The 23651-nt window shown below is 42.4% G+C and overlaps 1 protein-coding gene across 1 annotated transcript in view; it reads left to right on the plus strand.

The window, feature by feature from the left end:
• SYN3 (synapsin III) overlaps positions 1-23651 on the plus strand; it is a 190167-nt gene that overhangs the window by 30606 nt on the left and 135910 nt on the right. Inside the window, exons 3-4 of the mRNA XM_032208101.1 lie at positions 4380-4437; positions 16760-16851. Coding sequence (XP_032063992.1) covers positions 4380-4437; positions 16760-16851 — 150 coding nt within the window. The remainder of the gene's footprint in view (positions 1-4379; positions 4438-16759; positions 16852-23651) is intronic.

The following is a 23651-nucleotide window of genomic DNA, read 5'->3' on the forward strand; positions in this document are numbered from 1 at the left end:
AATGGGAGCACTCTGAGGCTTCTTAGAAAGGATTTGAGCTGGTCTTGTGGGAGAGATTCACAGTTGCATTACAAGCTGCCTAGAAAACCCCACAGCAAGTCACATTCCTGGGAATAGGTCTGGAGGAGCCCACCACCTAGAAGCTCAGGTTGATTTCATAGAATCATAGAATCATAGAATATCCTGAGTTGGAAGGGACCCTTAAGGATCATCAAGTCCAACTCTTGACACCGCACAGGTCTACCCAAAAGTTCAGACCATGTGACTAAGTGCACAGTCCAATCTCTTCTTAAATTCAGACAGGCTCGGTGCAGTGACCACTTCCCTGGGGAGCCTGTTCCAGTGTGCAACCACCCTCTCTGTGAAGAACCCCCTCCTGACATCAAGCCTAAATTTCCCCTGCCTCAGCTTAACCCCGTTCCCGCGGGTCCTGTCACTGGTGTTAATGGAGAAAAGGTCTCCTGCCTCTCCACTCCCCCTTACGAGGAAGTTGTAGACTGTGATGAGGTCTCCCCTCAGCCTCCTCTTCTCCAGGCTGAACAGGCCAAGTGACCTCAGCCGTTCTTCGTACGTCTTCCCCTCCAGGCCTTTCACCATCTTCGTAGCCCTCCTCTGGACACTCTCCAACAGTTTCATGTCCTTTTTATACTGTGGTGCCCAGAACTGCACACAGTACTCAAGGTGAGGCCGCACCAGCGCAGAGTAGAGCGGGACAATCACCTCCCTTGACCTACTAGCGATGCCGTGCTTGATGCACCCCAGGACACGGTTGGCCCTCCTGGCTGCCAGGGCACACTGCTGGCTCATATTCAACTTGCTGTCTACCACGACCCCCAGATCCCTCTCTTCTAGGCTGCTCTCCAGCGTCTCATCACCCAGTCTGTACGTGCAGCCAGGGTTTCCCCATCCCAGGTGCAGGACCCGGCACTTGCTCTTATTGAACTTCATGCGGTTGATGATCGCCCAGCTCTCCAACCTATCCAGATCCCTCTGAAAGGCCTTTCCACCCTCATTCGAGTCCACAACTCCTCCAAGTTTGGTGTCATCAGCATACTTGCTCAAAATACCTTCTATTCCTACATCCAGATCGTTTATAAAAATATTGAAAAGTACCGGCCCTAAAATGGAGCCTTGAGGGACCCCACTGGTGACCGCCCGCCAGCCTGATGCAGCCCCATTTACCATAACCCTTTGGGCCCTGCCCGTTAGCCAACTGCTCACCCATCGTATGATGTTTTTATTTAGCTGTATGGTGGACATTTTGTCCAGTAGGATCCTATGGGAAACCGTGTCAAAAGCCTTGCTGAAGTCCAAAAAAATCACATCAGCTGGTTTCCCTTGGTCCACCATACGGGTGATCTTATCATAAAAGGAAATCAGGTTAGTTAGGCAGGACCTACCCTTCACAAACCCATGCTGGCTGGGACCAATGACTGCTTTGTCCCCCAGGTGCACCTCAATAAGTTCGAGAACCAACTTCTCCATGATTTTACCAGGCACTGATGTGAGACTGACAGGCCTGTAATTGCTAGGGTCTTCTTTCTGACCCTTCTTGAAAATCGGCACAACATTTGCCAGCTTCCAGTCTACCGGGACCTCTCCAAATTCCCAGGATTGTTGAAAAATAATTGAGAGAGGTTCCGCAATGACGTCCACCAGCTCTTTCAGCACCCGGGGGGAGAGCATTCTCAGATGTCTCTCCTGCAAAAAAATGCCCACCTTTCTCCTGCATGCCCATCAGAGCAATGTGTTATTTCTTCCCTCCATCCATTGTGTGCTGTACTCTTGTAGGTAGGGATCAGAAGCCATTTCATGTGTTGTGCAGTACTGACCAAAAGATATTCCCCCTTGCCATGGAGGCATCATGATGTTTCCACAGCATCAGCAACGATTCCAGTTTAATTTCAAGGAGTCCAGGGTGAGGCTAAAGCCATTTTTCATTTCAGCATGATAGCCTCCACTGCCCAGGGTCTCCGGAACACCAGGTGCGAATTGAAAACATCACTCCGTCTGTTTCAGAGATATTTTCAGAAAGAAGTGTTTCATTCTTACCCTGGGCTGTGTCAAAACGATGGGCTGACCAAAATATTTGCTGCAAATTGCTTAGCACCTGTAGTCTTCAGGGACACTCAGAGCAGGTTAATCCTCCTGGGGGCTGTCTTTCAAAGAATGTGACATATTGTGCTGTTAAAAGAAAGTTACCTGAGACATGGGATGAGACAACCTGTGTGGAAGGAGGGATAAGGAGAGGTCACGCAGCATCTAACTTGAGGATATCGCCGCAATGAATCCTCATGCTGGATGTGTCCTTTGTGTGCCTACCCATGAGCACAGCCAGTGTTGTGGAGATGAGAGGGAGGATTTTTTAACTGTGTTGAGGGTAATTTCCTGGACTAGGCAGTGGAAGCCTCTTTTGCTCCATCTGTACCGGGCTGAAGACCATGGCTAATCACACTTCATTACAAACTGAAGCAAAGCAGCACCAAGGAGTCTGCAACCAGCTGGTCAGCAAAGCAGAGAGGCCATAGAGGGAGGAAGTGTGTTTCATAAATGTGGGTAAGGAGTATATATTACGAGTGTGCTGGGAATAAAAACAAGTTTGTACCAGTGAGTAGCACGCCTCAAATTTCAGACCAGTTCCTGTGGGCCCACTTAAAGCTTATTCCAGTTTTTGAGAAGTTGCTGGTTCCAGCAATATCCCTCATGCTTAGGAGCAAGGAATGTTGCCAGACTCAGCCATACCTCCAGAAACACAGCGGAATTATTAAGCACATTTAGCATTCCTGTTTATCGTTAGAGGCGTGATGTCTCAGCCTATCTGTTGAGTTGCTTTTTTTTCATGCAACTTGTAAAGTCAAAAGAGGGGGAAAAGTGGCTGGAGTTCTGCTTGTCATACTGGACAGGGGTTGTTTGAGCCATTTAGTCTTGGTCACACCTGGCTGTTACAGCATCCCTCACCAACATCCACGCAGAGGTCTTATTAGCACCACGCTGATGGATGGGCTGTCTGGGAAGGGAAGCACAATACAGCCCACAGATGCCCTCATTACAGCCAAGCAGAAAATTTATGATTTTTTTTTTTTTTTGTATTTTTTCCTAATAAAGAAAAACCTTTTGACTTGGTTTGAGCCAGGATCAAAAAAAACAAAGCAACTTTTTTATTTACATTTCACATTGCTGGAGGAGGGGAGAATTCAGCTGAAAACTAGTGTGTTTCAGCCATGGGGAAAATTGCCTTCCTACTGTCTCTCCTTTTTTATTGGAACAAATAGACACATAGTAAAAATGTGAGCCAGCTTCTTTTTTTGCTAATACTATAAAATAGGGAGCAAAGCCGGCTTCCCCTCATTTTCCTTTACTTCTTTATTCTGTCCTGTCTTTGCCAATTGGAAACAGAACTCAGAGAGTTACTTTGTCTCTGGAAATAGCTCTTGAAGGGCTTAGCTGTGTTTTCAGCACTTTCCAAATAGAAGAGCATTTTGGAACCAACACAATCTTCCTGAAATTTTAGGGGGGGGTCTGAGAAAATAAGTTAAGTTCGTGTCTTCTTATTTGAAGTCTGTTTGATGAAGGGAAGAAACTGAGAAAAATATTAAGAGGGAAATTCTATTGGCAATTTCCCTGCTGACTAATCAATACAACAAGCAAATATGGATGAAAAGGCTAAAGTTGCCTGCCCTTTTCCTATCCTGTCTTCTCCAGCACAACTGTCAGCTTTTCCCTCCCTGTAAGTGCTCTGTGGTCTATCTAGCTTAGGCAGCTAGGAGCAGAGGTGCTGGAAGGTGCAAAGAAATGGTCCTTCTTGTGACATTTCTCAGTTCCAAAACTAACACAGTTTCTTGGTTCAGGATATCCTACATTCATGGTGCTGTAGATGGGTATACTATTTCTCTACATTAGTAGCAGAAAGACAAACGATGGAAAAGCAAATCTTTAGGGAGAGAGCATGAGAGAAAACTGTACAAGTACTTCAGCTGTGATGATAAAGATCCTTGCTCAACATCAGGAGAAAAAGTTTCTGATGGCATGACATACGTTGCACTCCTTCATTTGCAGAATAAAGATTGTGCATTAAAGGAGATTAGCAAGGAATCATTGATTAGAGTAGTTGCTCTGGAAAAGATTAGGAGAACATTTGGTTTTCAGCTTGAAAATGAAATGTAAAAGTCACAAGCCTTGAAGGAACTTTCCGGTGTGGTTTTCATCTGGCTTGGCAGGTTCCTCCTGGAGAACAGAAAGCTGAAAGAAGACAGGAATTAGGAAAACATGCTGTGACCCGGATAGGAATTCTTCAGCAAAACGGAACTGCAGAAGCAAAATAGCATTCAATAAGAGCCCCAAACCTTTAACCATGCCCATGTCTCTCATTTCTTCTGCAGGGCCAAATATTTCCAAGGGAAGAAGGTGAATGGAGAATTCGATATCCGTGTGGAACAGGTCAGTGACAACTGAATGTGGTTGTAAGAAATGTGTGTGGACAGGGCTGAGATATCAGCAACAACCTGCGGATGTTCTTCAGAAGAAAGGAACTGGGGATGAGTTTTAATATTTGTCCATTTTAGAACATTATGGAAGATATAAGTGAAAATATCCTTTCCTCTCTCCCTGCCTTTGCAGAACTAGTGACTATGTCACCTTAAAATTAAGTTTTCCATTTTGATGATGGAACAATAATTTCTTCCATTGGAAGATTATATCACAGATCCATATGTGTACTGCAAAGGCAGTACACCACAGTGCATGTTGGTGATGTTGTATTCCACATGTGAGTTATAGAAGTCTTCTGACTCATCCTATTTGACCTGATTTGAGCCTAAAATCTTTTTGATTTCCATATGCAAAAGAACTGCACACAGCAAAATCTTTTCAGGCATTGAAAGCCCATAGGAACACTGAGAAGTCTCATAAATTGTTATCTAATGTGCTCTGCAAGGCACTGGACAAATACTCTGTTTCTCTGGTAGCACAAGGCATTCATTTCAACTCAAGACTCTTCATGCTGGGGACTGTTCCCTCCTCTCTGTGTTGGTGCAGTGCCTGGCAAAATGAAGTCCCCATATTGACTGAGGTTTTACATGTTATTGTAACAGCAGAAATGATTATTAATAAATATTTGCAGGTACCTAATTTGAAAGCAAGCATAGTAAGAGAGATGTATATATGAATTGGTGATCATGAAGGAATGATATGCTTGCTTTTTCTGCTTGCTCTTTCCCCTTTAGGGCTATAAAACTACTTGGGTGGGTAAAGAAAGCTGGCAAATGTTGTTTGAATGACCTGATATTTTCTGTCTTTACGAAGATGGTGATTCTGTGTTATGTATATGTGTGTGTGTATAAAAGTACTAATGCAGTGGTTTTGAAGGCTTTCTCAAGACCCACTGCCCATGACAAGTTGTTCTTTCTCTTTTCAAAGGGCTGTTGTCCTGTTGCCTAAGACTGTGTATGAGAACACAGTCAGATTAAATTTTGTTTCTGGGACAGAAAAGTTAGAAGGTTGTTATTGCAACTGTTATCAATAAATGATTCAATTTTCTCTTTTTATTGGTGCCAAATTTGTTACTTCTTTTTAGCAAGAACAACTCTCACTTGCACTTTCTGATCAAAGCCTTTATCTTGCTGGCTGTGGCAGTAAATGCCTTAAAAGAGAAAAGGAAAAAATAAAATTTAAAAAAAAAAAAATCATACTTCTCCCATTGAAGCATAGAATCAAATAACAATTGCCCTTCAGACCTCTGATCCAACCTCCTGTACCACTCAAAGTAGGGTCAGCTTCAAAGCTAGACCTGGTTCTCTTCAAAATGACTTACTAACTCTTCCTTAAAACTCCAGCCTCTGCCTTTGCCCTCACAGTGCTTCCCCTCAGAGGTATTCCACCTGAGCTGCTTATGAAAGGCCTGTCTCCAATGGCTGTTGAATGGAGAAGGGCAGAAATGGACTCTTGATCCCTGATGGGTTAGACCCAGTAATGACCCTTGTCATCGTCACTAAGAGCATTTAGCATTTCCTCTAGGACTCCTTCAGGAAGACTCTCCCAACCTGTCTCTTGAAACCCTTCACATCAGCTATATGTCTGTGCTTGAGAAGAGGCACCAAACTGCTCCAAAACCCTTAGGCTAGCGTGACTCTGCTGGTGAGGACCATTGCCAAGTCCCTCACAGCCCTGTTAAATACCAAGTGGAGTTGAGTCTCTCAGTGACTGCAGCTCTCTCTGCCTGAGAGAATGAACCACACGGTCTAAGAGTTGGGGAGCAATGAACAAGGGACCGAGCTTCTTCCCTTTGCCTCTCCCCACTCCTCAGATCAGGCAACCAAACCTTGGTGTAGCTGGCAGGGAACTGCTCTCGACTCCACCAGACCTCAAACACAGCAGATATGATCTCTTTCCCCACTTAGATCACTGTCTACCAAGGGAACACAGAAGCTGCATTGTCATGGGGAGTCCTCAAGTCTGACCTCAGGCCTCTCTGCATATTGTTGAGACCAAGTGAGGGGCATTTCTTTCTTCAGACTCTGGCTTTTTGCCCCTTCTTTTTCTTTTTCTTTTTCTTTTTCTTTTTCTTTTTCTTTTTCTTTTTCTTTTTCTTTTTCTTTTTCTTTTTCTTTTTCTTTTTCTTTTTCTTTTTCTTTTTCTTTTTTTTTCTTTTTCTTTTTCTTTTTTTTTCTTTTTCTTTTTCTTTTTCTTTTTCTTTTTCTTTTTCTTTTTCTTTTTCTTTTTCTTTTTCTTTTTTTTTCTTTTTCTTTTTCTTTTTCTTTTTCTTTTTCTTTTTCTTTTTCTTTTTCTTTTTCTTTTTCTTTTTCTCTTTCTTTTTTTTCTTCTTCTTTTTTTGTTTTTCTCTTCCTCTTCCTTCTCCTTTTCCCTTTTCCCTATCCTTTCTTGCCTGATTATCTGGAGCCTTCCTCTACTCTTCTTGCTCTTTCTTGAGTAAGACTCTAAAGTGTTGTGGAACAGCAAACCAGAGGCTGAACACAGACCCTTTTGACCTGAAAAAAAATAACTTTCTTCCACAATGTTCTTATGGAAAAAAAAAAAAAAAAAAAAAAAAAAAAAGGCAGGAAATAACTGTGCTTACCCAGCTGGTGCACACCTTTCTTTTTGAGATCCCAGCTCACCGGTCTTCACTACTGTAATGGTACCATGAACAGCACAGAAACTGTGTGGTGGCTACTCAGTTCCAGATGAGCTCTGCATCACATCAGGGTTTGACTTTCAGGGATCTCTTGTGCTACTTGGTCTTCTCAGTAAGTTCATGTAGTTTTTCAGCTTTCCATTTGATCTTGCTTCAGATATCCACATACCATTGCCTCAACCAGAAACACAGTTTGCCTTAGGAGAATTTTTAATACCTTATAGGGAAAAAAAAAAAACACTTTTGATCTGAGAAGCTAAATAACAAAAAAAAAAAACAGAAATTGAATGGCAGAATGCAGTGAAAGGAAATATCCAAATGTTTAACAATCTTGAAAAACCACATTGGGGGAAAAAAAAAAAAATAAAATACTGCTATAATTTTTCTGACAGTGCTATTTTTTTTGCCATTCTTCCAGGATGCTCAATACTTGATTTAAATTGAAGGAAGGATTTGCCGTGCTGCTTTTCTCTTTCATCTCCATGCCTATTACATCTTCCTTCCTACTTAGCAAGACATTTGGGCAGTTTTTGGGTGGAAGCAGAGAAGGAAAATGTTTTGTTGTTTTTTGTTTTTTTTTTTTTAAGTCACGACATCACTTATTTATAGTGGAGTAGGAGCACTGAAAGCAGCACAGTCTCTCTCTCTCTCCCCCTCTCTCACTCTCAGCAGCGGGGAGTCAGTTATCTAATCTGGTTGTACTCCCCTACCCACTCTCTGAGCTGCCTCTCCCCGTTGGCTGTCATTTGAGGAATGCAAGACGTATGTGATCATACTGTCTCACTCTCTCTGTCCCCCACACCCAAAACTGCAGAAGCCATTGGCTGATTTCAGCTGAATTTGAGAAACAGGCAGGAGTTTCAAGATATTAAGTTTCTACAGCTTCTTCAGCAGAGGTGAAATCAGTTCTTAGACACTGGATAATCCACAGGGAAGAGACTGTTAAATGCCATCCAGCCACTCAGGGAACCACTTCTGTAAGTCTCAGCCTGTACAAAAATAGGTTTTAGAGACTCTCAAAAAAGCTTTTCTGGCTATTTAGCACAGAAATGAACCAAATGACCTTGACTCTTTCCTTTGTTAGCACAAGACCCAGTCCCTTGCTCTTCAGCTAAGTCTGTTACCACTAACATGGGACAAGAGACTCTGTGGGCACCACCTGGTGCCAATGAGTAGGAGAAAGAGCTGCCAGGGATCCTGCTGCTGGTATATATACTGTCCAGCCTCTGCTCTCTCCTGTGATTCATTAAAATGAATGTGACTTTGTTTCCATCTTTGTTTCTTCTCTTCTAATCTCCAGCATAATGCCCCAAACTTATCTATTAATTTGCTTTAAAGGCTGCAGCATTTGTTACCACACATCCTTAACTGAAACCCAGGGACACAATTCCATTTTCTCCTCCCTTCTGGCTGCAGAGGGAGAGGTGTTCAGCTGAGGGTTGAGAAACTGGGAAGCAAATGTGCTCCTGGAAGGAGGCAGGAGAAAAAGAGACGTAGGGAGCCATGCTGTAAAGTGTAAGAGGCAGAACCAAATGCCATTGGTAGCAGTGAGGGCTCCACTCCTGGAACACAGAGAAGCAGACTTATTGAATGACTTTTATTTTCTACAGTCCCATGGGGGCTGGAGGCATTCACAGTTAAAGTGCACACAGAGAAGATCACTGATGCCAGCAGCATCTCATCATATGAGCTGTTCTACTTCCCTAATAGCCTCCATTTTTACATTAGACACATTTATGGATTTCAGTTCATCCAGCATAATGTCTGTTTCCAGCATAGTGTCTGTTTCTTACTTGCCCTCTTAGCCTGGATGTCAGAAGACCCCCCTGAGGAAATACAGACAAAGCCAGGGAAACTACTGGGGGGAAGGAGATTATCCCTGCATGCAGGTATGCAGTGTGTCTTTCCTTTAATGGGACAATGAATCTACCACCTGCATTTTTTCATAAATATAGTGCTGGCATCAAAAATCCTGACTGACATCCCTGAGTCTTGTCTTTGATGCTAATCCCCAGAGTGAGGCACAGTGCAGCTCTGCAGCTTTTTCTCTTTACCGCATCAGTAAATGGGGTATTCCTGCAAGAATTAGGCAGATAAATGCATGGTTTGATTTTAGTGTAACGTAGGTTTGTAAAAACTAAAACTTAAATGCAAATACTCTCCTGGATTCAGGTCTCACTTCCTTTGGAGGCAGTTTTGATTACGTTTCTGCTATCTGGATTTTTTTTTCCACTATATGTCCTTCTGGAGCAACGGTAGTCATTCAAGAGACTGAATGAATCACTGATCAAAAAGTGAAAATATGTTTGACTTATTCCCATTAAACCTTTGATAGTTTAAGTCTTACTCAGTGAGGGTAAAACCCTAAGCTTTAAGAAGCAGCCAAATCTAAAAATACACCTCCTAACTTATGCTAAAAATAAGGGGTTTAGGTTTTGAACCACATTGCTGCTTTTGCTTGCCTTAAGATTTCTGGCTTTGAGAACTGTAGGTTATACTGCAGGGTATACTGCAGCTCTTTTCCTCAGGAAATACAAAATCTGGGTGTTTTTTGTTGCTTTTTACAAATGAAAAATATAAGTTTGATAATGTAAGTTGGCCCTAAAGCTAAGCTAAGCTTAAAGAACGTTTAAGTGCCACAGGAGTTGTCACTCTTCTGAAATTAATTATTAATTTTAGTTTTATCTTCTCGGACCACCTTTCTCCTTCACTAGCCAGAGGACAGGAAACGTTAGGAAATACAGTATACTCAGGAGGAGAAAGCCTTATGCTCTGTGAAACATTTTCCATCTCTGGAGGCAACTGGTATTAATTCGACACCTCCTTCACCACATTCTTTGCCTTGTCCCAAAGAAAACAAAACTATGCATGCTTTAAGGATTTCACATGACTCTGGGATTTCCAATATGGATCATAAAATGTCCTGGGTTGGGGTCTCCTTGTGCGTTAGGCTTTCCTTGTGTACAAGGATGCTGCGTGGCTGTGTGCCACCAGCAGAAGAGGGGAGGGATGCTGGGGCTGAGACGTGGACAACTGCAGACCCATCAGCCAGCTCGTGGCACTGTGGGCAGTGGCCAGGTGAGTGGGACACTCACCACCTGTCCAGGATGCAGATGCCCACAGAGCAGAAGATGTGCAGAAAGAGGTCACTGGGATGACTGTGGAGACCCGAGTTATGAAAGGGGACCAAGAGAGTTGAGTTCGTTTATGCTGCCTAGAGGCAGAAGGAGATATTACTGCTTTTAATAAGTACACCAATTTAAGAAAGGGTTTCATGACACAGTACCTGCAGCAGCAATGGGTCGTATCCTATGGCTCTGGTGGTCTTCCCCAATTCTGTGTCTTGCACTGACTGAAGAGAGCACATGAGAGAAAGAGGAGAGCACAGACCTGGCAGGCAAGAGGAAGCAGCACTTCTTAGAGTCTTGACCCTGAGGGTACCTTTCTTTTAGATATTTCCTGAAGGCATTTTAATATATTTAGAGACATCTTTCCTGGCATTAGGTAATTGATGGTGAAAGGGGGAAAAGTGTGAAGGAGGTTTGGTGAGGCCAAAAAGTTTCTCAGAATATTGATTCCTGTTGTTTGTCCAGCCATCTTCTTCCCACCATTTCCTGCCCTTGACAAGGTGGGTCCATCTCTGTCTGACATGCATTCTTCTTGCACAGCTCATTCACTTGTCCCCGCTGCCTGGTTTATTTTCAGGGAATGATTATTCAGTGAACTCCTATGTACATGCTTCTGGAAAAGTCTTGTGGTATAGATTATGACTCCATTGGCAGCATTGTCAGGAAAAATGTTGTACTTGGCTCACACAGGAGATAATTGTAATACAAATCATGTCTTCCAGTTCCATTGTGCTTCTTGTTCTAAAGCAATATTTTCATGTGCGGCATAAAGTGGTCTTTTCAAAAGGTAGAGACTGATAGGCCTGTGTGTGACTGTGAGAATTAGCCTCTCATCAAATAACTGTATAATTTTTATTCATTACATACTTAAGATGTGTTTTTTTTTTTTTTTCCAGCTAAAATCCAGAAAGTAGTTCAAGAACAGCAACGAAAGCCTCACAGCTTTTCCACATACAAGCATTCATGAAAAAGAATTCATGAATAAAGGAAATTGGAAGAATAGCAAGAATGACTTAAAATTATGAATTTAGTAAATATCTAAAATCTTGTTTTATTATTTTATTTTCCATTTGTTTTTTGGAGGCTTTCAGAGTTCATGCATTTGAGCTATTTCCTGGGATCAAAAGGTTTAGAAATGTGGTTTTGCTAACTAGAACTCCAATTGTCAGGCAGTCACATGGTTTCTGAAAAGAAAATTTAAGAGACAACTCCAAACGCCATTGGAGCTGATGCACCAGCCAGCACTCTCCCAGGTCAAGGTATCAGCACCAGCACTGTCTGTGGGCTAGGAGCAGAGCATATGTCCTGGCTTCAGGTTTTGTAAAGAGCAGTTGTGGAAGCTGTTCTTGGAGCTTCACAGCAGTGTCCCCCTCCCAACTCTCTATTGTCTCCAAGGGACAATGTCTCAGCAGAGAGATTTGGGAATCAGGGGTTGCTTAATCTCTAATTCTTCATGTATGTGATTAATTCATGCATCAAGTACACACTGCCCTGGTCCTCCCCCAGTTCACATCCATATGATTTGTTCACTCTCCTGCCTGTGCAGGGATTAGGGACTGCTTACCTCCCCCATGAAATGCTTGTAATGGTTGTAGTGAAATGTGCTGTTACTGGAATGCAGTCTGGTGTCTGCCAAAGTTTCTCTTTCCTTATACGTATTGGAAGGTCCACCAAGAAACTAAAGCATAAAATCCACTAAGGAATGTATGCGATTTGATTAGACATTAGTAATTCTTCATCTCAAGTGTCCAAGCCATGACACAAACCAGCCTATTATTCTGACTGCATTTTGTGTCACAGGAAAGGAGGAGCAAAACAGACCCACAGTGATAATTGGTGAGGAGTTGCAAGAGCAAGATTAGACGAGCAGAGAGCCTTGGTCAGAGGCTGGTTGTGTAGCACAGTTTACTGGGAGATGAAACAGAAAGTCTCACAGGGACATGTTGGGAATATCTGGGGAGATGGATGGTGCTTTCCAGGTGGAGAGCTGGCTCTAGAGGGAGTTAAAAAAAAAAAAAAATAGCAGTCCCTTTGCTCAGTTTCTGTCCCTTGTGATCCTGCCTACTATTTAACAAATCCCACATCATTCTTTCCATGTCAGTTCATTCCCAGAGCTCCAGACCTCCATCAACAACAGGCTGGGGGCAGGAAGGATGCTGGAAAGGATACAGGAAGGTCAGGACCTAGATCATGGGTGTACAAGCATGTGCACACACAGCAGGGATGAGAGAGAAGAGGAGAAGCTTGGGTGTGCATAGTGAGCATCATCTCAGTGACACAGGAAAGGAAAAGGAAACCAGCCCTCCCAGGCCTGTGGGATGGTAGGGCACAACTGGTGGGTAGGGGAGAGACAAAGGCGATAGGAACTGTGGAGCTCCAGTTTGCCCCGAGGAGGAGGGCAGAGTGGCCCCCTCAGAAGACCCCTGCTCACTTGCAGAAGGCTGGAGCATAATGCCAGACTGGAATATATGAGCAGGAGTCTCCTTTGTAAGGCAAGTGGCTTCATCCTTCCATCTTGCTCAGCAATGGTCCGGTCTCAGCTAAAAGATCATGGTGACTGGGCTGTCACAACCTAAAAATATTGCAGCCCCATCAGAGTGAAGCCCAGTGACAATAACACTTCTGAAATTGCCTAAAAGAGAATCTTACAGGAATGTTTTTGTTTTTTTGTTTTGTTTTGTTTTGGTTTGGTTTGTTTTTTTCCTAAGGAAAAAAGAATAATAAAATAAAAAATAAAATACAAACTAAAATTAAAAATAAAAATTAAAATATAAATATAAAAAAGGAAGAAGGAAGGGTAAGTCTTCAAGCAGTAAGTCTTAAAGTTCTGCAATGGGCTTAGAAAGCAAGAGGAGAAACTTAGGTCAGACATCAGGAAAACTTTCCAAGGTTGTTAAAGCACAGATTGACTGAGGAGGCTCCTTAACCATGGAAGATACAAAAAAGTTACATAGCACCTACACACAACGGCAGAGGTAGACCTGATCCTGCCTTAGGAAGGAGAGATGGTCTGTCTGATGTCTTAAAGTCCTTCCACCCCCGTCTTCTGTTATTCTGTGAAACTTGGTTTATGGTTTAAATCCAGCCTGAACACATGCCTCCCAGGAAGCGTTTTAACATATGGCTGTCAGGCCAGACATTCCACTACAGCATAATTTAAAACGACAAAATCCTCTTTGTTTCATACTCAGCAAACAGAAACAGAAACCCTAAAATAGTTCAACAGAAAGATACCGAGTACCTAGGGAACACTGATGTGAGAAATGGAGAGTAGGTTAAGATTTAGTCCAAATGATCTGGAGAGATTTGTGAATCCAAATACCTGAAATAGTAGGCATTTTTAACATAACTGTCCTCAAAATATTTGTGGGCACCCTCTCAAATCTGGGCCTCACGAAAATTCAAAATACAAGTCCCACAGTCTGTATTAAATTATTCTTAAAATGGACTGTGTCACGTTTGTCACATGTGGTTCACTCTTACCCTAGATGTTTTTGCAGCCACTGGCACCATCTGCAAAGCAAGCATAAAATGCCATCTGACGTATTTCTGCCTAATTTTTGATGGGTCCTAACACAAATTGCTGTGCAGGGCAGTGGAGAGCTGCGCTCTCCAGGTTCGTGCAGTTACCTGTTACTCTATCTGCTCAGGCTGCTTTCAAAGGCCTCTTTGTCTGCAAGGTAAGAGCAGGCTGGAGATGATCTCAGACTTGAAAGCCCAGCCAAGGGAAATCATCAGGCTACAAAACCCACAAAGTCAAAAATACAGGGAGCACTGGAAAATCAACAGGAAACAATTTCTGCTGACTGAAGTTTTCAGCCTTCTTCCAAGCGCCAGCTCGCTGCAGCCTGTCGGATCGGACAAAGCAGCTACATGAGAGCAGCAATGGTCCTTGACTTAGCTTGTTAAAGCTAAGTGGCAGGGAAAGATTAGGGACTCTTCCTCAGCTGTGGTTGTATTTCTGGGCGTTTTCGGCTGGGGTAATGCTGTGGGTTTGCAGAGTCTCACAGGCCCTGTTTCTCCTCGCTCTTTGCCAGGGTGCCCTGGACAATGGTTGCCACAAGGGATTTCTCCCTTTCTTCTGGCTCTCGACATTAGCAGGCCTGAAATTGGTCCTGGCAGTTTGGTATGGAGCACTTAGCAGCTCAGGGGATTCCCAGGCCTGTTTGGATGTCAGGTGTCTGAACACAGCTTTGTTTAGTCCGACCGCCTCTGGGCAATGCCTGTCAGGCTGGCTTAATTCAGCTGTACTTGCCAGCCCATCAGATGAGGACTCCCCACTTTCAGCCCCAGCAAAGCCAAGTGTTAATTCCTGTAGTAAAAAAAAAAAAAAAAAAACCACTGTGGAAATGATTATGGAAGAAAAGCATTAAAAAAAAATAAAATAAAATACAGGCCTAAAGCTAAAGCTCTGATTTCATATCTGATGATGCTTCCCTCAGCTGCAGAAGCCAAAGGTCCAGTTCAGTGGCTCTCTGACTGGGACCTCTCTGCAGTCACAGAGGTGGAAAACCCATCCTTTCATCTCTCCATTTCATAAAGCTTTCACAAACACATGAAAGCTAGCAAGCAGGTATGCTGTGTCCCACTTGGAGCCACTGGAGAGATTGCTGATGGTACCCAAAGCATCTCTTCTTGCTGAATTTGTTCAAGGTGAACTCCCACTCCTTATTTTATTGAGCTTTTTAAACATACTAAATGCAGGTGACTTTTAGAGGTACGGATTTTCTTCTCTCAGATCCAAAATGATCACTGAAGATCAGCTACCCTGAGCAGTGTGGCAGTACCATGCAATCTTATAAGAAAAGTCCAGCAAGTCACCTGAATCACTGCCATTGTGTGTGTATGTGTTTGAAGTAGGATTTACTTCTTGGCAACAGGAATTTTCCCCTTCCTTCCATTATAATTGTGAGTTAAAATGATGTAAGATCATGTAAGGGTGTTGCTTTGAAAAGTTTACACAGGGCCGCAGACATGAAATCCCATTACATCATCAGGTCAACAGTCCACAGCCATTGCTTTCAAATTACGTGGATTTTAAAAAAAGAAAGTTGGAAGTTATTTTTTCATTTGTCGTCTGGCCTCTGAGCCTTTACAGGTGCATTAAGTCTCCATCTGCAAGTTTTTTCCATGAGGAAAAAAACATGGTTTTTCTTTTTTATTATTTTTGTATTTTTTTTCTGTGTAAAAGTTGTTCCTGGCTCTATCTTCCAGTTCCATCTAGTAGAAATATCCAAACATTAAATACTACAATCATCGTAATAAAATCACAATAAGCAACACCATCTAAGTGCTCTGATATTAGGTAGCCAGTGGTTAGGAGATGATTTTACTGCTGCCCAGTCTCCACCATACTACCTCTGAAAGAAACACATTAACAGGCAGGATTAAAAAAGCTGTTGAAAGGGAGAAGACCGTTTTTTTTGTCTGAAAAACTGAAAGCTGATTATTTATATATACAGGCAAATCTCATCTTGAGCAGGCAAACCCAATAATTTAATACAGGATTCTGAATCCATAAAAGTTAACTGGAAAGCAAGACTTTGCATAGTCCAACAAAAGGCACAATATATGAATAGGTTATGATAGCCTAAGGTCTACTCACTGGCTCATAAAAGACAGGTTTAGGGTTTGGAGCCTGAGTTTGGTGCAGATCAGCCAATCCCAACATCCTCCTCCTGCTCTGAGTGGCTTGGGCTCACCAAGTCCTGCTGGCACTGCTGCCTGCCCGGAGTACAGTCAGCTGCCACGCCACAGGATTGTCACACCTCTCGCCCCGTTAATCGCTGTGATTTGTGTCTTAACCTTCACTGACACTCTATGCAGCCAGAATCACTCAGTGCACATTTACCTTCTGCTCCCCACAGCTTAAACATTCCCTGACAACCTTTCCAGACTCGTAAGTTGCACCTCTTTTAGAAGATAAAGTGTTTTAATAACTGTGTAGTACCATTAATAGTCTGCCCAGCTTCGCTAACCCTTTAATAGTTAAAATCTTAACAAGTAAACCGAATTAGGTGGGTGCCTCTGCTTATCACTTTCCTATAGCATAATGAGGCCTTTTAGCTATTTATGGAGGTTTAAACCTTTTGTATTAGGTTTATGGCTGGCCAGTGGCGTGACAGCCAACTCAGACATAATTCTAAATGAATGTTTCCAAGTGGAAACTTGGAATTTGAATTCAAATGACCTTACCTCTTTTTATTATTATTATTCTTTCCTGTATGTGTTTTTCATCTTGCTCATTCTTAATTCCTTCAGTACTTATTACTGCAATAAGCCTAATCCTGTAAGTTTGTACACCCAAGTGTGGGACCATAAATACTTCTGCAGCCTCTCTGGGGCAAATCAGCTGTAACAGGATCTCCCATTGCCTCACTGAAAAATAATAATAATAATAATGGAAAGGCAAATTCTATCTGAAGACAATTCTGTGTCTGTGTTCATGTGTTTATGTCTCTGCTGTCCTTGAGTAACGCTCTGTCCTTTTGCTCCACTCCAGGCTGAGTTCTCTGAGCTGAACCTGGCTGCATATGTCACTGGTGGCTGCATGGTGGACATGCAGGTCATGAGGAACGGCACCAAGGTGGTAAGGTGAGGAGTGCCGGCTTTTCTTTATAATCAGTCTTTCTGGGGAGATCTGGGAGCAAGCAGGATGACCTCAGGGTCTGGGCAGTATCTGAAGTAGAGCAACACAGACCTGATGATTTCAAAGTTTCCCAAAATGGATGGAAAGACTGATCTGACTCTGGTGGTTTTGTATCAGGTCTCAATTGCACATTATGCCATACAGTCATAAGTTCCAGTTCAGACCCTTTATGCAACCACAAGCGCCTCCTTTTTAGGTTCTTTTTAGCCATAGACCTCCTAATAAAGGGACAGACAATGGATCTTCCTTGCCCTTGATTTTTTCTCTCCTAGTATGTCAACAAACTAACCTTCATTGTAAACAGAGGTTTGCATTCATTAGCCTAACTGTGTTAGGTCCTGACTCTGGCAGACTATCATTGCAATAGCCACAAAGCACCTCCATAAATATAATCATTTTTTTAAAAAAATAATAAAATAAAATAAAATCTCACCTTTTTTTGACTGAGATTCCTCTTGCTTCAGCCTTGGTCTGTGGTATATCTCACAGGTTAATACCATAACTCTCTTTGGTGGGGATTTCTGTCCCTGCTGTAATTACTTTGTAATTACAGTCATTGAAAACAAAGACTCTTCCTAAGCAATGCTTCCCCAATCACAAATTCAATTCACTTTCCAAAAGCATTGTTTCCCTTCTTTCTGACACCAGAGTGCCCACAATTTGGACTTAATGCTATACAAAGTGCAGTGTAGGTTGTCATATCGGTGTATGATGTTAAAATATGTCTGTTTACATAGCCCTGAAATGACTTTCCACCCCAGGCTGTATCTTTATTAGTTTCTGTCATTACAATTTTCAACTCTGTATTTCATCTTTGAAACAAAAGCTTTTCCTTTTTCATGTAGAAATCTCGTTGTTATTCCCAATCCATTTCCTAGCCTTCCTACTTCTTTCTGTACCAATTCCTTTGTCCTTTTTAGTGTATACAACATTTTGAAGTTTCATATTTTTCACACATTTAATTACTCTTTTGTCTGTTTGCTTCTTGTTCAGAAACAGAAATGCGGATATGTGTTATACCATGCAGGGAGATTTTTGAAAGGGATTATTAGAGCAGCTGAAAAATGGTGATTCTGACAGTGCTGGGCTCAGTTTAATTTCTGAGGACATCATTTCCAGCCCAAACAGTCCAAAACAACACTTGTCACTGTCAGTTAGCTGTGACTGTGGTCCATCAATTCATTTCAGGTCTTGACACCTCTTAGTATGTCCGCAAGTCTCCGTTCTTTAGTACAATTTCACGAGTCTCTGCTAAAAACTTTAAAGGTTGAGTCTGTTATATTCATTTGCTTTCTCTCGTCCCATGAATGTCTGTTTCTCAGTGAAAGACAGCATATGTCCTGTGAACCTACCGCTGGAGCATCCATCAGACAGCGCACCGCACTAATCTGCTCTTGTGTTCACTTGCTCACAATGCTGGAAGGCTTCCCAAGAACCATTTCCTAGGTTGATCACATCTTCATTTTCCTTCCCATGCCTTTCCCCTCAAAGCCATTCATACGTCTGGCAGAAAGCTCATCAGCTATTAAACTGAAACCGAAGACAAAATTTATTTCACAGGAGTGTCTGTGGCATAGCATTCATGTTTCTGCTTGTGGTATATACAAATGCACCAAAACTAGCCTCATGAGGCTATTTATATATGAAATATGTATTTATATACGAAAATGCATATGTTTTTATAAGTGGCAGTAGTTCAGCTCTCTGTGTTTTCATCTATGTATGCTTATGGAGTAGGTGGATTTGCCTCTGCTTGTGTAGAGATGCATATTGCTTGTCAACACGCCAAGCTACGGTCGACATTGTTACCCAGTGAGAGCACAGAGAGTTGCACACACCAGGGTGCAACCACCTGGGTGCAGCTTGCTTCCGACTCCAGTCAAACCCCCCCATCCTGCCCACAAAGATGCTCTCCCTGGCCAGAAGCTCACCCGTGTGCACCAACCCCTCCAATGTGAATGTGATGCTAGTCAGGGGTGAATGAGAAAAGGGGAAGGACTGAAAAGGATATAACATCATAGGAATGAGTGGTTCTAAGCTATTGTCCTCAGCAAATACTATTGAAGGAACCAAGAAGGCCTCGAGAGAGACAGGAAAGGAATTTCTGCTGCCCAAAGCACTCAGAGGCTGCTCAGTTAAGAGCTGTTTGTACTTCAGGAACAGGAAAGTCCCAGGGCCTGAGAGCCACAAAAGGAATGGAAGAATTTTGGAAAAGAGATTTATCAATACTGATAATTATGATAGTAGTAAAAATAGTAAGAACAGTAAACTTTAATAAATTAGAATGAACAAAAATTGAAATGTTAGACTAATATTTATAGGATACCAAATCTTTTGACTTGGATGCAATCCTTCAGCCTTGGTGAACACAGACTGAGGCCACCAAGGAAGTGCTCTTGGTGCTGTATTTTGGTCATACATGTCTTTTTTTTCCATCGCTTATAGGGCCTCTGCTAATTATTAAGCAAGATATTCAGTCACAAGTCAGAATGTTCCTGGCTGGTGAGATATAGTACTCATGGTGTTTTTTGAGCACCCTGAGCCCATGGAAATCTCACCTACAAGTTACAGGAAGGTAACATGGCAGTGTCTTGCTAACACGCACATTTAGGATTCTCCCCCTGCAGGAAACCTGCCTTCTTCACATTCCTCTTCAAAGCAAAGGCAACAGTGTGGTGGGTTGGTCTAAAAACAGTGAATGCACTACAGGCCAGTGGATTTTAAACCAATGACATGATAAACACTTTTGTTATCAATATTAATAATAATAGTAATAATAGTAATAAATCAATCACTAGGATATTCTCTCCAGTCTTATATAATGTTAACTGAATTATTAACTTATTAAATTCTGCCATGAATGAGAACATACAACAGTCCTTGAAGCTCTCCATTTGCCACTTGCCTTGGAAAATTTTGGAAAAAAAAAAAAAAAAAAGAGCTTTGGAAGAATTATTGTTAACTAAAGAGAGCAAGGAACTTGGTATACAGATCTCCATGACTTCTAGCCTGTATATCTTTAAACAAGTAGTTGTTTAAAGGTTAGCACACAGTATAGCTGAAGGTAGGAATGGCAGAAATTACTTTTCTTGCCTGATTTTAGTACAAGTGTAGCTCCCAATGTGTAATTTTGCAGTAACAAAACTTCTTATGCACTGGGCTTTGTTACCCCGGAACTTCTTTGGATACAGTTGGCACTACAGCTTCCTCAGTGAAATCATAAATATAGGAAACAGGAGATGGCACTTATGCATCCCGGAGGATCAGTTCCTCATTGATTTAGACAGGGTGACCACTTCAACAGAGAAGTGGTATCATATCTGGGTGCAATGAATAAACTATTGTGGAGCAATTAAGCAGTGTGAAAAAAATAAAATAAAATAAAATAAAGTAAAATAAAATAAAATAAAATAAAATAAAATAAAATAAAATAAAATAAAATAAAATAAAATAAAATAAAATAAAATAAAATAAAATAAAATAAAATAAAATAAAATAAAATAAAATAAAATAAAATAAAATAAAATAAACAAGCATGAGTGATGCTTACTTTTAAATCATTTGGGTGAATTTTTCATCATTCTTCCAGGGCATCTGCAACTTCCTTTTTTACAGGTCTACAGACCTATACACGTGCACACAGATATACAGAACTGTCTGGAGTCTAATTTACCTTAGGAACCTCTTGGGCTGTGTCACCTCTACTGGGTTTAGACGCAAGGAATGGGATTTTTATTTCCACTTGTTCTTCATTTCTCAGAAGGGCTAACATTTACTAACATTACTAACATTTCCCACAGTGAAAACAGGCTGTCAGTGTTGGCATGGCACCTATTCTGAGGTGCATTTATGCTTTCAGGATATTATAAAAGTGTCCCAGTATAAATGTGAATTTGGGCTGTCTCTGCTTCTGACAACGCTTAGACTCCCAAACTATGATCTCAGCCTCTGCATTAGATTAAATGCAGTCCTCTGTTTGCCTTTTGGGCTTTACAAGCCTTCAGCTATTAATTCCAGTAGATGTGGGAATAAGGCAGGGATATGTTGAAAATCTGGACAGCTTTCTTACATAAGGAATACTAATGTTTCTGGGAGCATTTCAGACTTTTGAGGATATAAATTAATCATGCAACAGACTGCTCTCATCTCCTGTCTCCCCATTGAGTTGGCTTTTTTGCCATTGGGACTGATCACCCAGGGCAAAAAGTACATTTTGGTGTGTTTGCATGGGTCCTACCACCATAATGTCCTGGTGCAGACCTCACTGTACTACCACAGCACAAGCAACAGCTGATGGACCAGGAGATGCCCAGGGGCTGAAAGAGGAGGACCTTGTGTGGAACAACAGCCCTGGCAAGTGGGGAGGAGTGACAAAACTGACAGCAAGGCAGAGAGGAGCAGAGAATGTGGGACAAACCCTTTCTGTGGGAAGGATCCCTGCCATGGTTGCAGCATTTAGCCCTCCAGGCCTTGCCTGAATTTGGATGGTCTGTGTAAGGACATGCGTGTCTCACTCAGCTTACCACAGGTGCTACGCCCTTGTCACTTGTAGCTGTGGTGTGGTCTTGAACTCTGTGTCCTCCATACAAGCACATGCACTCCTTTAATTAACACTGACTTTCCCATTGGTTCCAGCTGATTCAGTGCTCATACTAAGCTCTGTGCTCTGATAACAGGACAGCTACCTGCTGAATGACCATGCCACATAGACCAGTACCTGAAATGCTATTTTCTCAAAAGGTATTTTTGCACTGCAGTACAATCATAGCCTGAGGAGGCAATGGAGGAAACAAGGAGGAAACTGGACACCCTGTCAGCAGGCATTTTCTTGCTATTCAGAGCTTGCAGAGCCCAGGAGACTTGTAATGTGGTTAAAAAATAAATAAAATCCAAGATACAAGGCTCTTCAAAGCTTGCCAAGGATACTGTCCCCTTCCCAATGCACCTTCTCCTATCCCAGTAGATTCGATAAGCAGCTCCCTGCAAGATGTGTGTGGGTTTTCTAGCCTACAGAGGCCATGCTTACTCACCACACAGTAGCTGCACATTGCTAGGAGGTGGATGTTTTCTTGTCCCTTGAAGAGTATTCACTCCCAAGAGATGGTGGTTCCTTACAGTTCTTTACAGGGAGAATGTCCAGGGAATAGCTATCAGTTGGACGCTGATGAAGGGTGTATCAGCAGGCAGTAGATCGCCATCCAACTTCTTGCCTTCCAGCAAGTTTTTGTCAAAGAGGAATCCTAGGCTCTGTCTAGCCTATATCTTCTTAAATTTAACTCTTTATTTAATTGGGGATATTTTTTAGATTTTTTTTTTTTTCTTTCAAACCAAAAATCTGAAAAACATGGGAGAATTTGTTTGGGAGAGTTTAGATTCCTAGAAACCAGATGGAAAAATATATTGTGCCTATAGCTCTCCCAGGATTCACAGGATTTGGCACACTGTATAGGACAATATGTGCTATGTATTTAACACGGAGCAACATTTGGGCAACATTTTTATATTGGTGGCATGGCAATCTGTAATGCAGAGGAGAAGTGCGTGTAACCTCGTGTGAGCTTTTAAAGTGTACCGTAGACAAAGCACCAAAGTGTCAAACGTCCTCTTCCCTTGCCTAAATACCCTTCAGAGATATCAGGCTGGGACAAGGTGTCAGACAGGGTAGACCCTGGCAAGCTGCAGTTACGCATGAAGCAATTCAACACCTCCAGCAAGTGATTCCCATGTGGGTGATGATTTACCTTCATCTTTCACTAATTTCTCCCTCTTCCTTACCTTCCTGTCCCACTTTTCTGAGCTGGAGATGAAAAAGGCAGAGAAGGTGGGGCGTGCTTATTTATTTCTTTATTCTCAGTTGCTTCCATCTCAGCTCCTGCTGTTAAACAGCTGCTTGGAGGCCTGCTTCTCTCATCGGGGCTTACTGATCTCCCAGATGAATAATGTCCCCCTTCACCTCCCCAGCAGCTGACGCCCAGCCGACATGCAGGCAAGATGCTGACAGTTATTGGGAAAACATTTGGCGTGCAGGCAGCTGCAGAAAGCAAAAGTCACTCTGAGCAGACGAGGGTGGGGAGCATCACCGAGACTAAACCATTCCCTGGCCCCTTTTACATTTGCAGTAATTCTTTCCGATAAGAAATGTGCTGCCAGGGCCTGAAGCACTCATTAATTAGTTAATCCAGGACTGAATGCAAGAATGATTAAAGACTGTTGTGGATTGTTTCAGTCTTGATCGGTTTTTGGTTTTGTTATTTTTTCCTTTCCTGATTTAATTTGTCTTCTTTCCACATGGGTTCTTAGTAAGGCTTCATCTTCATCCAGGAAGCAACACAATGGAGAAGTGAAGGGCCAAATCATGCTGCACCTGTACTTTACTGGTCAAGGTGGGTCCTCATTAATGGTCTGCTACTGGAACAGACTGTAGCCTCAGCAAGCACATGGGTAGTAACAAGTTGGAGGGTGTGGAGTGGTAGATATGCCAAAGGGCAGAGCTGCCATTTGGAGGGACCTCAACAGCTGGGAAAATGCACCAACACGAACCTCATGAAGGTCAATAAGGACAATCACAAAGTCCTTCACAGAGGGAAGAATAACCCCATGGACCAGCACTGCTGGAGAGAAGCTGGAGAGAAAACAGCTCTGAGAAAAGGATCTGGTGGTCCTTCTTGTGTGCCTTTGTGGTGAGGAAGCCCAAGCACTGGTTCAATGGGCGGCATTAGCAAGGCTGTAGCTAACGAGACACTAT

The sequence above is a fragment of the Aythya fuligula genome, chromosome 1 (genome assembly GCF_009819795.1).
Source record: "Aythya fuligula isolate bAytFul2 chromosome 1, bAytFul2.pri, whole genome shotgun sequence".
Taxonomy (NCBI): Eukaryota; Metazoa; Chordata; class Aves; order Anseriformes; family Anatidae; genus Aythya; species Aythya fuligula.